General features: G+C 36.5%; 2 protein-coding genes across 13 annotated transcripts in view; one reads left to right on the top strand and one right to left on the bottom strand.

Annotated features, from left to right (window-relative positions):
- AP4S1 (adaptor related protein complex 4 subunit sigma 1) overlaps positions 1–14,344 on the top strand; it is a 62,296-nt gene that overhangs the window by 44,604 nt on the left and 3,348 nt on the right. For 5 of the 6 annotated variants that reach the window (XM_074235388.1, XM_074235386.1, XM_074235385.1 and 2 more), the window contains 2 exons: positions 1,834–1,845; positions 9,084–13,549. In XM_074235388.1, coding sequence (XP_074091489.1) covers positions 1,834–1,845; positions 9,084–9,212 — 141 coding nt within the window. In that variant the 3' untranslated portion in view covers positions 9,213–13,549. Of the gene's footprint in view, positions 1–1,833; positions 1,846–9,083; positions 13,550–14,344 lie in introns of those variants that run through there. The other variant, XR_012478153.1, reaches the window with a different exon arrangement.
- Positions 10,876–14,344, bottom strand: part of HECTD1 (HECT domain E3 ubiquitin protein ligase 1) — a 113,866-nt gene continuing 110,397 nt past the window's right edge. For 4 of the 7 annotated variants that reach the window (XM_074235367.1, XM_074235369.1, XM_074235368.1 and 1 more), the window contains 2 exons: positions 13,425–13,569; positions 10,877–13,326 (listed from right to left, as the gene is read on the bottom strand). In XM_074235367.1, the coding sequence (XP_074091468.1) occupies positions 13,189–13,326; positions 13,425–13,569 (283 nt within the window). In that variant the 3' untranslated portion in view covers positions 10,877–13,188. Of the gene's footprint in view, positions 13,327–13,424; positions 13,570–14,344 lie in introns of all 7 variants that reach the window. The other 3 variants (XM_074235370.1, XM_074235372.1, XM_074235373.1) reach the window with 1 other exon arrangement.

Raw genomic sequence — 14,344 nt, 5'->3', positions numbered from 1 at the left:
TCCACTGTGCCACCTAGCCACTCCCAAATTTAAACTTGGTAAAGAAAAAATTCCCAATGATCCAAGCTAATCTAAGATAGAATTGGCTGCCTCAAGAGGCAGAGGAGAAGGAAGAACAGGGTAGCTGTCTTTGAATATATGAAGGATTATTATGAGGAAGAGTGATGAGCTTTGATTCTGCTTGATTCCAGAGGGCAGAACAGCCAAGACTGCTCATTGGAAATGATAGGGAAGCAGATTTGGGCTCAGTAGATAACATTTCCTAAAATGAGCTGAGAGATCTGAAAATTGAATGGCTTACCATAAGGTTGTGAGTTTCTATCCCTGGGAATTTCCAAGCAGATGCTGGCATCCAATTGTTCCTGGCATTCATGAATTGAGTTAAGGAGACTGGACATCAACATCCTGAGGTCCCTTCTAACAGTCAATTATTTTCTTAGTTTGACATAGGAAAAAATTATAATAATCTTCTTGAAAGGTAAGCTAGGCACCCACACCTGTAACCCCTTCTCCTGGGGGAAACTGCAGCCGATGAATCACTTAAATTTGGGATTTTTGCTCTGCTATGCCAATTGAGTGTTGAACCAAATCAAGAACACATATGGTGAGACTCCAAGAGTAGGATCTGTAGAGGGGTTCAGGTAAAAACCAGGAGATCCTGGATTAGATCAAAAATCCATCTTATATTGCTTACCTAAAACATGCAGGGCTCTTGCATTTGACCCTATTAAGTATGATTAAGGTGTCCAAACTTGTTTAGATGTGAAAAATTAAAAAGTGAAAAATTAAACTTGAGAGCTCAGAACAGACATTTTATAACAAGGTAAAGGTTTGTTTCACAAAGAAATAGCCTTACCTAAAAAAGGCAGAGCTATAGATTTGGAGGAATCAAAAGATTAAATAAGCAATACCCTGCCTTCAGTCTTTTTATTTATATCTTTCTTCATTTTTTATTATTCTTCAACAGAGTAAACTAACAGGTTGTTAAATTAGGGCTATAATTTCAGGGAGAGATACAGTGACCACAGAAACCAAAAAATTTAGAATTTTTTTTTAGGTTTTTTTTGCAAGGCAGCAGGGTTAAGTGGCTTGCCCAAGACCATACAGCTAGGTAATTATTAAGTGTCTGAGGTCGGATTTGAACTCGGGTACTCCTGACTCCAGAACTATCCCCTGCGCCACTTAGAGAATAGAGATTTAGCCAAAAGAAATGACTGGACAGTACTGTATAATCACAATATATGCTCCACTTAGGATAACAATAACAGAAAAAGAAGAGCAAAAAATACTGTGGGAAAGAAAATAGCATCTGTCCCACTCAAGCAGGATGTCTTGTCACCAGAGATTTATTTTTAGGTTTAGGAGTTTTGAGCCTTTTTTGCTAAGCCTATTTTTGCTCTCACTGAATTTTCAACTCTTCAATCCAGAAATCAGTTTCATGCTGAAGGAAACTTCTCAGAATTAAGATTTCAAAAATGTTCAGAAGCCTCAACTAGCTTTCAATAGGCAAAACACTTTCAAGAATACTTTTGAGGAAACATCATCTCCCTGGGGTATATCAGGACTCAGCAACTCATTTTTCTAACTTAAAAATCTTATTCCTCTTGAATATGATTATTAACTTTCTTCCAATTCATAAAGATGAATTGTTCTCTCTTAGAATTCCTCAGGACAACCTATTCTCAGAAAATCCTCAAAGTCAACACTCCCTAGCTTTCTGTTTTCTAAATTAGAGCATTTTGAGCTCAGAAGCCCTTCTTGGTCAGTATATGTACATATATATAGCAATACTATTCTCCCATTTTCTCCCTCATTTAAAATTTTTTTTTTCAGAGTGAATTAGATGTATCCTTTTTAATATTATGTGCTTGTTTGCACACTGTTCTGCAAAGATCTCCTATGACTTCCTGAGCAGGTAAGTATTACCTGTTGTATCCAAATTCTCAAGATTGACAGCATGCCTCTCTTTCATAGAGGGGAAAAAAAAAAAGTATTACTGGCTTAATTTCTAGACGTAGTATTTGTATATCCTATTTATTGATTCAACATTTAGTAAGCATGTAATAGGGATTTTTAACCTGGTGTATGAACTTTTTAAATAATCTTAATAACCTTATTCAATATATTTTTCATTATACTATATATATAATCTTACATATTTTATTTTATGTACTTAAAAATCTTATTCTGAGAAGGGTTTCACCAGATTTCCAAAAGAGGTCCAAGGCACCAAAAAATGACAAGAATTCTTAGTCTAGAATGACTTGAGCTCTGTACAAAATATAGAGTATAAGTATATCCAGAAAGTACACAGGAATTCCCAAATATAAACCTAATAATACTAGCCCAATTTTACCCAATATCCTAGGTTTTACAAAACACTTTATATTTTGAATTTCATTTGATCCTCAATACAGTGTTTAGGAAGACCAAGATCATCAGTTATGATACAGTCCAAACAAGAAAGAAGGTTGGAAAGATTGTCTGTCTTCCTTGTCATCATTCCTTTTGATAGTGGAGCTCACTGCCTTTTCTTCTTTTCTTTCTTTGATCTCCCTTCTTAAATCAAAGCACCAGAGACTACTAAAAAGAAATATCATTTGCACAGAAATCTTTCAGGCATATTTGGCAGCAATCTAAAAAACAGACTTTGTTTGAATACTATAGAAGCAAGTTGACTTCCAAGCTAATTTTTTACTTTAAAAAATTCTGTTTATTACCTGGAGGTAAAATAAGAGGCCATTTAGAAAACCAGTCTAATCCTTGTTAAGTATATAACTTAAAAGTTGGATAATAACAGTAATCTAATAGCAACTTTAGTGTGTTTTCAAATATCCAAAGACTGTAATATCTGACTGATTTTGGTAGGGTATAACTATAGGGTAGAACTAGTACCAAGCCATGAATGTTACAAGAAGCAGATTTCAGCTTCATCCAAGGAAGATTTACTTAACAGTTTGAGCTATTCCAAAACAAAATAGGCTTCTTCTGGAAGTGATGCATTCTCTGTTATAGGAAGTGTTTAAACAGAGGCTAGTATAGTGTGGTGTGGGTACTCTAAAGGGAATTCTTATTTCATGGAGTTCATTTTCACCCTAAGAGTCTGAGAAATATTCATTCGGATGTCTGTAACTGCTTCAACTTCTCAAGACTTATTTCATATGCTTTTTTTGTAAAATATTTCAACTTTCTGAATAACGTTTAAGCAGTTTTTATCATGTCTAAGTAATGTTCCTAAAGCACAGGTCTAACCATGTCACTGTGCTGCTCAACTAACTTTAATAGCTCCTTATTACCATAGGATCAATTACTAACTCTCGTGCTTGGAATAGGAAACTCTTCACAACCTGCCTTTCCAATCTTAGATGTCACTACTTCTGGGTCAAGCCAAATTGACTTTCTTGCCCTTTCTTACACAATATCCCCATCTCTAACCTTTCCACAGGCTGTTCCTCAGATCAGAAAGCATCTTAGAATTCCTAGTTTCTTTTAAAACTTAGATCAAACTTCCTCCTTGAGACCTTTCTTGTTTCCCTGGGAGCTAGTACTTCTACACCAAAGTTTTCTTGAAGTTAGTTTATATGGACTTTAAGTTTATATTGCATATGTATGTATGCATGTATGTGTGTGTGAAGGTAGATAGATAAAAAGCTCCTTTAGGGCTTCATTTTGGACATGGTATCACCACTGCCCAGCACAGTGTGTGGACTGACTGTTGATGTCTCCTCAACTAAAGTTCTATTTCATTGCTCCATCATGGTATGAAAATGATTTGGGGTTCTCAAAAGTTAATACCAGAGGACCGCTGGCTCTGAAAGGCTTTGACTATGACCCATGGATATATTTATATCCATGTCCAAGGAATAGCCAACTAATTGAAGGCATCCTCATCACTAGATGATTAGCTATCAGAGAATTAGTTTTTGACCATAAAAACTCATAAACTGCAGTTTATGAGCTGTGTAAATGTAAGGAGTAATGAACATTTGTCTATTAAAATATTATCGATCCTTAGTCCTTTGCAAAAAAAAGAAAAGAAACTGTGAGGAAACATGATCTATCACGTGTCTATTATTAGCTTATTAACTTCTCACCCAAATGCAGGACAGAAAACAGTCTTCTCTTTTCCTGTGTTGGTTGCCATGGGCCTCAGGGATGCCTGTCTAATCTAGCCCATGTTCACCTGGCTTATCGTCTCTGAACTGGAACTCTGGGCAACTCAAAAGCCCTGGAAGTTCTTAAATGAATGAATATCCAATGTCTAGTTTTCAGAGAGGCTCTGTGCAATCTAGATTCTAGAAGAAATATTAGCTTTCAAGCCTTTGCTTCACAGAACAGAGATTTGATCAGCCCTTCTTTAGAGCTTTAGTAGATTACCAGAAATCTGAACAGTTTTTGAGGTTTGGAGCCAAAGCAGATAGATTGCCATTCCCTTACCTGTAGTCATCAGTTCAGAAGTGACCTGAATCTTGAATTCTCGGGATGTTGGGAAATGACAGTTGCCTGAGGACTGTGGCCCTCCCCTAATGGGGTGATGCCAGCCCTAACATAACAAATCTCATCTGGCTAGTGATCAGAAGGTACATCTGAATTGCAGTTTAATTGCTTAGGCTAGATAGAGCAATCCCCAGGGCAGTTTGGTCCTTGAACTAACCCTGAAAACCACTGGAGTAGAAACTTGTAAAGGTCCTGATTGAAGCAAAATGGTTGACATTACAAAATTGTTTACTGAATGTAGCAGGATCATTCTCCAAAGATCTGTTTTCACATAACTTCTTATGCTGCCCATTTCTGCCTCTCTTTGTCAAAACCTTTTCAGGCTTTTGTGTCCTGGCAAGAGTGGCCTGGTGGGCAAAGCTGAGCCAGGGGACTAAGATTCTAGTCCAGTTCCAGTTTGACAATTACCTGGTGGTAGAACAGTGATGATCTATATAAATGGAAAGAATTATTAATATGCCATCTTGAAGCAATGTTTCTTTTCTGGGTCACATAAGGACGTTTCCCATGAGTCCTCAAAGAATAATTTATTCTGATAGAAGATTATTTGAATGAAGCTTAAAAACTTATTAAAACGCATCCTGATCTAACCTGCTGGATTCTAGTTTCCATTTTGGCAAATAGCTCTTTCTCATAGATAGACCTACTGGGGTGAGTGCTGAAGGAGATAGAAAATTTCATTATTATTCTTCAGTCATTAAAACTATGACCCATACACAAATAACAAAATACTGTACTAACAAATGCCATAATATGGTAATTCAGTGTATAGAAAGACACAAAGGGTTAGATGAGATTCAGGGACTGGAGAGGGAAAGCCATTGCCAACTAGATAATTAGGATTTCCTGGAAGTGCTATAGCTTTTGATTTGGGCTACAGGTGGGTAGGAGGGACGGTATCCCAGGCATTTGTTGTTCAGTTGTGTCTGAGATTTGTGACCTCCTGGACTATTATAGCACATCAGTCCATAGACTGTCTTGACAAAAAATACTGGTTTGCGGTTTCCCTTGCCAGCAAATTAACAGGAAGTTGTAAACAAGGACAGAGATAGGAAAATGCACGGTAGCCACTAGGAGTGCCAAGTAGTCCAGTTTGGCTAGAGCAAAGAGGATACACAGTGGTTGTTTAGCTTTTTCGGTTATGTCTGACTCGCCATGATCCCATTGGGGTTTTCTTGGCAAAGATACTGGAATCATTTACCATTTCCTTCTCCAGCTCATTATGTAGATGAGGAAACAAGGAATATACAAAATAAGGTCTTTGCAATCTGTTGTTGCTTTATCTTTCCACTGTTATTTGTAACTGACTCCACTACATTTGGGGCAGTTAGTTGGTGCCAGTGGATAGAGGGCCAGACCTTAACTTGGGAAGACTCAACAGCCTGAGACATTAGCTGTGTGGCACTGGCCAAGTCACTTAATCCTGCTTGCTTCACTTTTTGTATCTGTAAAATGAGCCAGAGAAGGAAATCAAAAAACATTTACAAGAAAACCTCAAATGAGGTCACCAAAAATCAAACAACTGAAACAACCAGGTAATGGTGAGTGACTTTTATATGGCAAGCAACAGAAATGTCAAGAGCCCTCAGCAGAGGCTATGGATGTTTCAAATCAATGTATGTTTAAGAAAGACAGTGACAGTGTCAAGAGAAGCAAGACTTGTCAGGAGGCTAAATTATTAAGTGCCTGGGCAAGAAGCTACAAGGTTGGTAACATTGGAAATAAGAAGGGGGATGAGCCCTGAGAAAGGCCATGGAGGAAGATTCCACAGGAGGTAGTAACTGATCAGAGATGAGGCCAAGGAGAAAAGCCTCATGGGAAGCTGGATTAGTGAATAATAATGCCACGATAGGAATTGTGAGATCATTAAGTTTTTTTTTGTTTTTTTGTTTGTTTGTTTTAGTTTCTTTGGAAGGCAATGGGGTTAAGTGGCTTGCCCAAGACCACACCGCTGGTAATTATTAAGTGTCTGAAGTCGAATTTGAACTCAGGTCCTCCTGACTCCCAAGACTGGTGCTCTATTCACTGCGCCACCTAGCCTCCACCATTAAGATTTTTGAGGGAAAGATAACCAAACTTGGTTTTAGGCATGTTGGAACACACTGATAAAATGTCATGTAGGCAGGTGGAATTAAGAATTCTAGATTAGAGACATAGATCTCTCTCTCCTTGAAGAGGAAAGCAGTATGCTGTCACGTAAAAAAAAAAAAATAACACCTGGTGGGCAGCTAGGTGGGGCAGTGGATAGAGCAACAGCCCTAGAGTCAGGAGGACCTGGATTTAAATGCAGCCTCAGACAATAATTACCTTGGGTAAGTCACTTAACCCCATTGCCTTGCAAAAAAAAAGCCAAAAAAAGGAGCACCTGGAGTGCTCTGGAAAGAGTGTCTGAAAAGACAAATTCCACCCTTTGGGCAAGTTGCATCCTCTCTTGGCCTCTAAAGGCTATCTAGATGCTCTCCCAGGTCCCATCTAGCTCTTGAAGTATGATCACTTATAGTCAAAGAAGTTACTGAGATTCCCCAAAGAGTTTATTAGGGGACCAAGGACAGAACTTTGAGAGACTGAAAATGACTTCAAGAAATTGGGGAGTCCTGAGCTAGTAGGGACAGAAAAAGAATAGAAACCCATCTCTTATGCCAGGGGAGATCAAGGAGGATAAAGACTAACTACTGAAAAAGAAGACTACTGGATTAGAGGACACTGATTTGAAGACATTTCTGTTGAACTATTAGATGATAGACAGATTTTTCCAAGAACTTCAGCTGTGAAGGAATGAAGTTGCAATGATTCCTTCAGTCCAAAAACCCCTTTCCTGAAGGCATCTTTTTTTTTTCTCAGAAATAGTGCTATTAGTATAAAGTAAGGAACATTAGTGTAAGTATTCTAAAAAAGGTTTTTGGGAGAAGCAGTAGTGTAATAAAAAGGCATTAGTCTTAGAGAACAACTTATAGTCTTAGGTAAGACTCAATTCTACTACTAACTGGCAGTGTGACCCAGATCATAATTTCCCTCCTACTTATCTGGGAGTCATCTGAGTTCCTTTAAAGCCCTAATCAAGTTTTAGCTTTTCCAGGAAATCCTAATATCTAGTTGACAATGGCCTTTCCTACCCAATTCTTGAATCCCTTAGCCCTTTGTGCCTTTCTTAGGCATTTAATTACTATATATATATTATTTTTAATGATATTTTCTATATTCCCCTTTTAGTACAATGTACTGTAGACTATCCATTTAAGGTTGTTGTTGAATTTGTTTCAAAAATTTTCACAAAACACCAGGTTCAGTATTGAACTCAAAAACTAGCTAAATTGGCTTTCTTCCTTTTCGTTCCTCACAAACTTTCTCAAAGTACTAAGTCCTTTTCACTGTCACCTGAGAAAACATCTATTATATTTCTGATTAGGCTCTGTTTTCTGATCATCTTTATCATCATTTTGCATCTATTTATTCCATCAGGAATTCCAAAGCAGCTTTTTTTTTTAAAAAGGAAAACAATTGTGAAATGATATTGTTTTACACTTCAGGTACAATGTCAATAAAAACGGAAGATCCTTGGAACTCTTCATTTTTTTTCTCTTAACCTTTCAACTTGAAGTGCTACTTATATGCTAGCTACATCCTTTTCAATTCCAAGTCTGTTTATCTGCAGATAGGTTAAGTATGCCCCCCCCCAAAAAGCTTTCCATTTGCCTTAAAGAAGGCTTCTCCTTCTTTCCCTAGAGGGGTTTTCCTTTTTACTCATTGATTAGAGAAAGGAAGTGAAAATGTAAGCCAGAAAAGGATATCAAGTATGTCTTCCAGTTGTTTCTGCAAATAAGTAGAAAGGACTTTGGAATCAAAGAGGGGAAAAAAAAAGAATTTCAAGAGCTCAATCTTGAAAACAATTCAAAATTTGGGAACCACAGATTAAAACTAGTTCAAATGCACAAATATGAAAGGAGGCAGGACAAGGACAAGACTAATGTCTAGTTATTTGCTCAGATATACCAATATGTTTACTGAAGAGCTAGAAATGGAGGAACAACAGGGTTCTTTTCTGTTAGGTTTTTAAGGCTCAGGCAGGGATTTTGAAGGCTTCATGATATTTAAAGTAAAGCAGTGCACTCAAGTATGCTCTTTCCTTAACACTACTATTTCATTTGCTATGTTGAATAAGCACCCACTCTTTTATGAAAAATTCAGTTTTAGTATAAAGCAAATTTTATCTTAGTTTTACTACCTTTTTATCAAGAAATTCATATTCTCTAAAAAAAAGTAACATTACATATTTTGTAAAGTCACAAAGATAACTTTTATTAACACAATGGAGCTTAATTCTGTTTACTTGGTATCATTTGTAACAGACCAAGAAAAATTGGTCAAACTCATTTCATTTGTCGAGATGCGAAAAAATTAAACATATTCACTATTATTAGAGATGTCTAATTCTAGGGTTTGTTTTGAAGACCTTGTTAATACAATGCTTATAATAGTCTGGACATGGAAAATTCTTTTTCTGCCTAAGCCCATAACTTTATTGTACCTCAACCGAAGTTCTCTAAGCAAAAAGAAAAAAAGAAATCCTTAACTTGACCTTCTCCCAGATAATGTTTAACTTGGATAAAGTACACATAATTTTGGATGAGATGGTGCTGAATGGCTGCATTGTGGAAACCAACAAATCTAGAATCCTCGCTCCTCTCCTGATTCTTGACAAAATGGCAGAAAGCTGAATAAAGAAGCCATGACCTAATGGCACCCACAGGAAATGCCAGAGGCACAGAACAGGACCTGCAGCTGTACCCGCAGAGAATTCACAAGGCCACATATTATAACCAATTGGGTTCTAGTCCAAGAGCATGGTTTAGGGATTTGGGGATTTCCACAATTTTCTAAATGGAAAACAGAAATAGTATCTTCAAAATGTGATATGCAATGGGAATTACTCATTAAGAAGTGGGGAGCTTAACAACTGTAATTCTAAGCATATTTCTTTATACTTATTAAATGAAATATCTGAGCAATCAGTTGAATTTCACAAATCAAATCAAGGAGTGACAGGAGATGAGGTGGGAGAGAAGTCTGATATTTGTCAGCCAATCAAGTTTGAAAATTGCTTGAAAAACTACATTAAATAATTCAAGACTATTCTGTTTTCCTATTTAAGATTTTTCCTGTCTTGTTTTTGATAAAATTTTTCTTTTAAATTTGAGTATATCATCTTCTAAATAAACTTTTCATAATTGAATCTGGTTCATTTGGCATTCTATAAAAGCTTTTTTTTGTAATAAAAAAACATTCAGGGTCATATAGCAATTAAATTATTACATTTAATCAAGTAATGGATAATTAGACCACATTTTGAAATGTTTTATGCTTTGATGGTACCTCAGTATTTTAACTATAACTTAATTTGCTCAGAACATTGCAAAAAAAAATCAACTCATGTTTATAATCAAAAATATAGATAGGGATCTTCTCCCATGCTACTCCTATCTGACCTAGTTCATATCTGTCTAAATGAAGCACTATCAGTGGACTTGGTCTGTATGCTTGTGTGCATGAGAGGGAGAAAACCAATGTAAAGGATAGGTGAAGATATTCTGCCACCTTGTGGAATGTAGCGGGTCTTCTTACACCATTTTCTAATAGTCCCACTTCTCAAGTCAAGTGACCAAGTTTACTGAGTAACAGCACAACCAAGACTTATTACTTCCTAATTAAGTTCCTCCAAACTTATTTCCTCTACTCACTTAAGAATTTGCATATGTAAAGTCAGAATCCAACTGTAAAAGATGAGGGACAGAGGCAGCTATTGGTCAGTCCTATAAGGCAAAACCTGGAAAAACTAGAATATACTTTGAAAGGAGGAAGGCAGGATAGTAGAGTATAAGTGACCACTGGCAGCAGTATTACAGAGAGACCTAGGGCTATGGGGAAGCCCAGGTTGGAAGGAGGTCTTTGAGACATACAGTTAGAAAACACTGTCCTACTTGGTAGGCACTTCATTAGTAGCATATGTCCGGGAATTACTGGAACTAGTACACCAACACTCAGCATCAAGGGAACGCACAAAATTAATTTCTGGGTCATTCCAAAATAGTAGCTGTCTTACATCTTAGCACAGATTTTTAGAACCTTGTGAGCTTAATGACTTTTAAAAAAATGCTAGGCAGGTAACAATGAAGAAATCCTACTTAGAGAGCCTCTAACATCTACCATTTCTCTTTATGGTATGTTGAATTGAAAAAAATCAACATTCCAACAGTGTGGCTCATCAGTATTTTTAGGTTTGTTTTTGAAAATGACCATTAACCAAAACCAAACCAATTAGTAATGGGTGAGTCTAGGAAAGAAACCTGCAGTAAAAAAAAAAAAAAAAAAAAAAAAAAAGCTCTGGATTGATAGCAAAAAGTAGGAAGGATCAAATATCCCAGTCCTGTAATTCACTACCTGTAAAAGTAAATTTAGGCAGTTCATTTCATCTCTCTCAGACATAGCCATTATGTCCCCTCTTCAACTCAAGAACAAAGCAGCAGATATCACCACCCTCACCTCTCTTCATATTTATTCCACACACGGGCCTATCTGCTCTGTTCTCTGCAGGCAACAAGTCTACCTTCATTATCAGACAGTAAACAAATACACTGAAATAAACCAGGCTCTACTTAGTACATGTCCATGTACTAATTATGACATTTCTGGGCCTTAGCATTCTTCTCTTTAAAATTAGGCATTTCAGTGCAGAAACGAATTTAGACGAAGCAGCTTACTTGGGATAGGCAGACAGACACACACACTATACATTCTCACATAAAGTCTAATCATAAGATATGAAAGATATGAAAACTACCTATCAAAGCAATGAGGTACATAAAAAAAATTTCTAAAAGACTCCAGGTAATTTTTGATTAATCATCATCCCTGATTTAATAATTTTCTAGAACAGGTCTCTGAAAAGATTCAGTGAAGGTTCTCGCTTCACAATTTCTTTAGATTTAAATAATGGCAATACTCCAACATATAAAATGTATTTTAATCCAAATACTAGTACAAAGTTGGTCATGCACTCATGACCTTATCAAGACAGTTAAAACCACCAGTATTTTTTGGATTAAAGCAAAGATCATACATTTCAATACTACTACTACTACTACTACTACTACTACTACTACTACTACACTACTATTCTGTCTTCATTTTGACCTTAATTCTCCTAAAACTATGAGAATGAAAATAAGGTGAAATGCATTTTTAAATGCTGCCTTCAATAGCACAGTTGTAACATTTCTCTTGCAGTAACTGAAAATGGCTGTTCCCCAGTTTTTAACTGTGATTAATAGGAAGACCACTCAGATACCACAGAAAGGAAATTCACCTGCTACATAGGTAAATGCAATTTTATTACTACTTTTGGCTCTAAAAAAAAGTATTTGGCTAAGTCAAGACCAGTAATACTGACTTCACCTATAAGCAGATGTTATATAGTCTCAAAAGTTTAGAAATTAGAAATTGAGAATATTCAGTCCTGTCTTCAAAACCAGGAAATTGCAAAGGTCTCTTCATACTACCATAGCTTTTTCAAGATCACCTAAAGTACGTAAAACTTACATGTTTCTGTAGATAACGAGGGTAATAGATTTAGTTTTTAAAAAGTTAATACAAATAATATAAGTGATTCTTGCCAAGACTGAATACATTGTTTGAAATGAACACAAGCTAGGGAACACATATTTTACATTTCAACTTCAATTAAGTGAATTTACCTCTAGAAAAATACATTTTTCATGTATAACTTCATAAAATAAATTTGACAGTAAAAATAAAAGATAATCTGGTCAAGGTCAAAGTCTGACGAAGTGGCAGTGAATTAGTCACGTGACAAATTTGTACGCTGCAAACATTTTAATGATTATTGTTGAGCATACACATTGGAATTTTTTTTACTTCAAACTGCAACAAGTTAAATAAATGTTTATAATATACAAAGAAAATACAACCAAAAGCAAAACTTGCTTTAAGTGTGCCTTGCACCTAGAACCAGTGTTTTTTTATTTTTATTTTTTAACATAGCTTTATTGTTGAGCTGCACAAACACACTTAAGAATTTGATCTTTATAGCAGGGCATTAGGAAATAAAAATATACTCCCACTTCAAAGAAATAAAAAGGTTGTGCATGATTATATGCCAAACAAAAGAGAGAACACTAGAATACTCTGATAGTGCAGGCATCATTAAAAAGGGAAAGAAAAAGCTTGAGATGCCCATTAACTCTCTAAATTTTAAGGAAGCAGGTTTTTGACCAAATAGCTTAAAAGCCAGCAAAATAGGGATTGGTGATGGCAACTGTAGTGTACGGGGCATGAAATGACAAATTTTACACAAATACACTGTTAGAAATTTTTCAGTGAACACTGAAGATTTGAGGAGCTGCTCTTTGGAACCATCAAACAGGACCACCTTATTCCAGTCACATCACACAAGTGTTCTGTGCTTTTACCTTGCTGGCTGGGTTATTTAAAAGGGATTCATTTTGTCTTTAGCAGCTAACAAACTTATTCCACAAGTTTCTAAGCCTCAAAGGTGGAAAAAAAAGGCAAGTGTCATCAGAGCATGGCGTGAAGGTCATACACTTTTCTGCACACAAACACAAGAGGCTTCACTATTATCAAAAAAAGTCTTGGATGTCTTTCATTGCACTCCATAGTTCAATTGAGATGAAAGCCCTTCTCCATTGTAGCAGCTAGCAGGCGTTCTCTCATAATCTCCTCAGAGGAATACTCAGGCAACTTCAGGTAATGCACACATGTATTTACTGATGGATAACTTGCATCTGTAGCATCAACCTACAGAAATGAAAAGGAAACCAAAGCTCAAGACTGATCTGCTTAATTGCTAATAGTTTTTCCTAAGCCCCCCCCGCCCCCCAACAGACTGACTGTACCTTGCGTACAACAGTAAGACGGGGATGAAGGTTGGCCAGTCCACCTGGGGGCAGAGTCGAACAGCCAGTGGTGAACTGCAGGAATGCTTTTCTTTCATCTGATGACATACCACACAAAACCCTCACAAACCGCAGGAAACCAGGACTAAACAAAAAAAAAAAAATTTAAAAATCAAAGAAACTAACTAAAGGTTACATTTAGCACACTTAGCAAATATATTCTACAAACTGACTTTGGCCAAACACCATCATACAGTAACTGCAATTATTTTCAAAATGTCTACAATCATTTTAATGACTTTTAAAAGCAGATTTACATAGTCACAAACAGAGAAATCAAAAAAATAAGTGATCACTCCCATATTCAAGGAACTTTCCTTTAAAGCCTTCCAAAAGCCTCTACAGCACAAAATTCTGGATTTCCTTCCACACTACACGGTGTTGATAAAAAATAAAAAATGGTAAAACTTTAAATAAATGCTTATAAGGAAGCTTGTTGAATATTAGCTCTGGAGTCCAAGGACTTGGGTTCAAATCCCTTCATGGATGTGTATAAGCTTAACAAGTCACTAACCCTGAGAGCCTCCATTTCAATATCTATAAAAGGAGCAGATTGGACTAACAGGCTGCAGAGACCCCACTTCCAGCTCCAAATCTCGGATCCTTTGATCTCTCTTAAGTTCTCTTCCAATCCTAAATCCTCCCATATGAACTGAGCTCTGTCTTGTGAGACGTTGCTCAGAGTAAGATCACAAAAAAGAAATCTGGGCAAACTTCAGCATATTAAAAGTGCTAGGCCACCACTTAAGAGCAGAATGAACCCCACTGTTTTAGACACTGAAAAAGGTGTTCTGCTTGATTGTAGGTAGGGTACTCTGGAGAAGGGAGTATTTGCAAAAACTGGTACATCTTGGAGAGCA

This window comes from Macrotis lagotis, chromosome 4 (genome assembly GCF_037893015.1).
Source record: "Macrotis lagotis isolate mMagLag1 chromosome 4, bilby.v1.9.chrom.fasta, whole genome shotgun sequence".
NCBI classification, from domain to species: domain Eukaryota; kingdom Metazoa; phylum Chordata; class Mammalia; order Peramelemorphia; family Peramelidae; genus Macrotis; species Macrotis lagotis.
The sequence above is the reverse complement of the archived record's forward strand: the minus strand, read 5'-3'. Positions and strand labels throughout refer to the sequence as shown.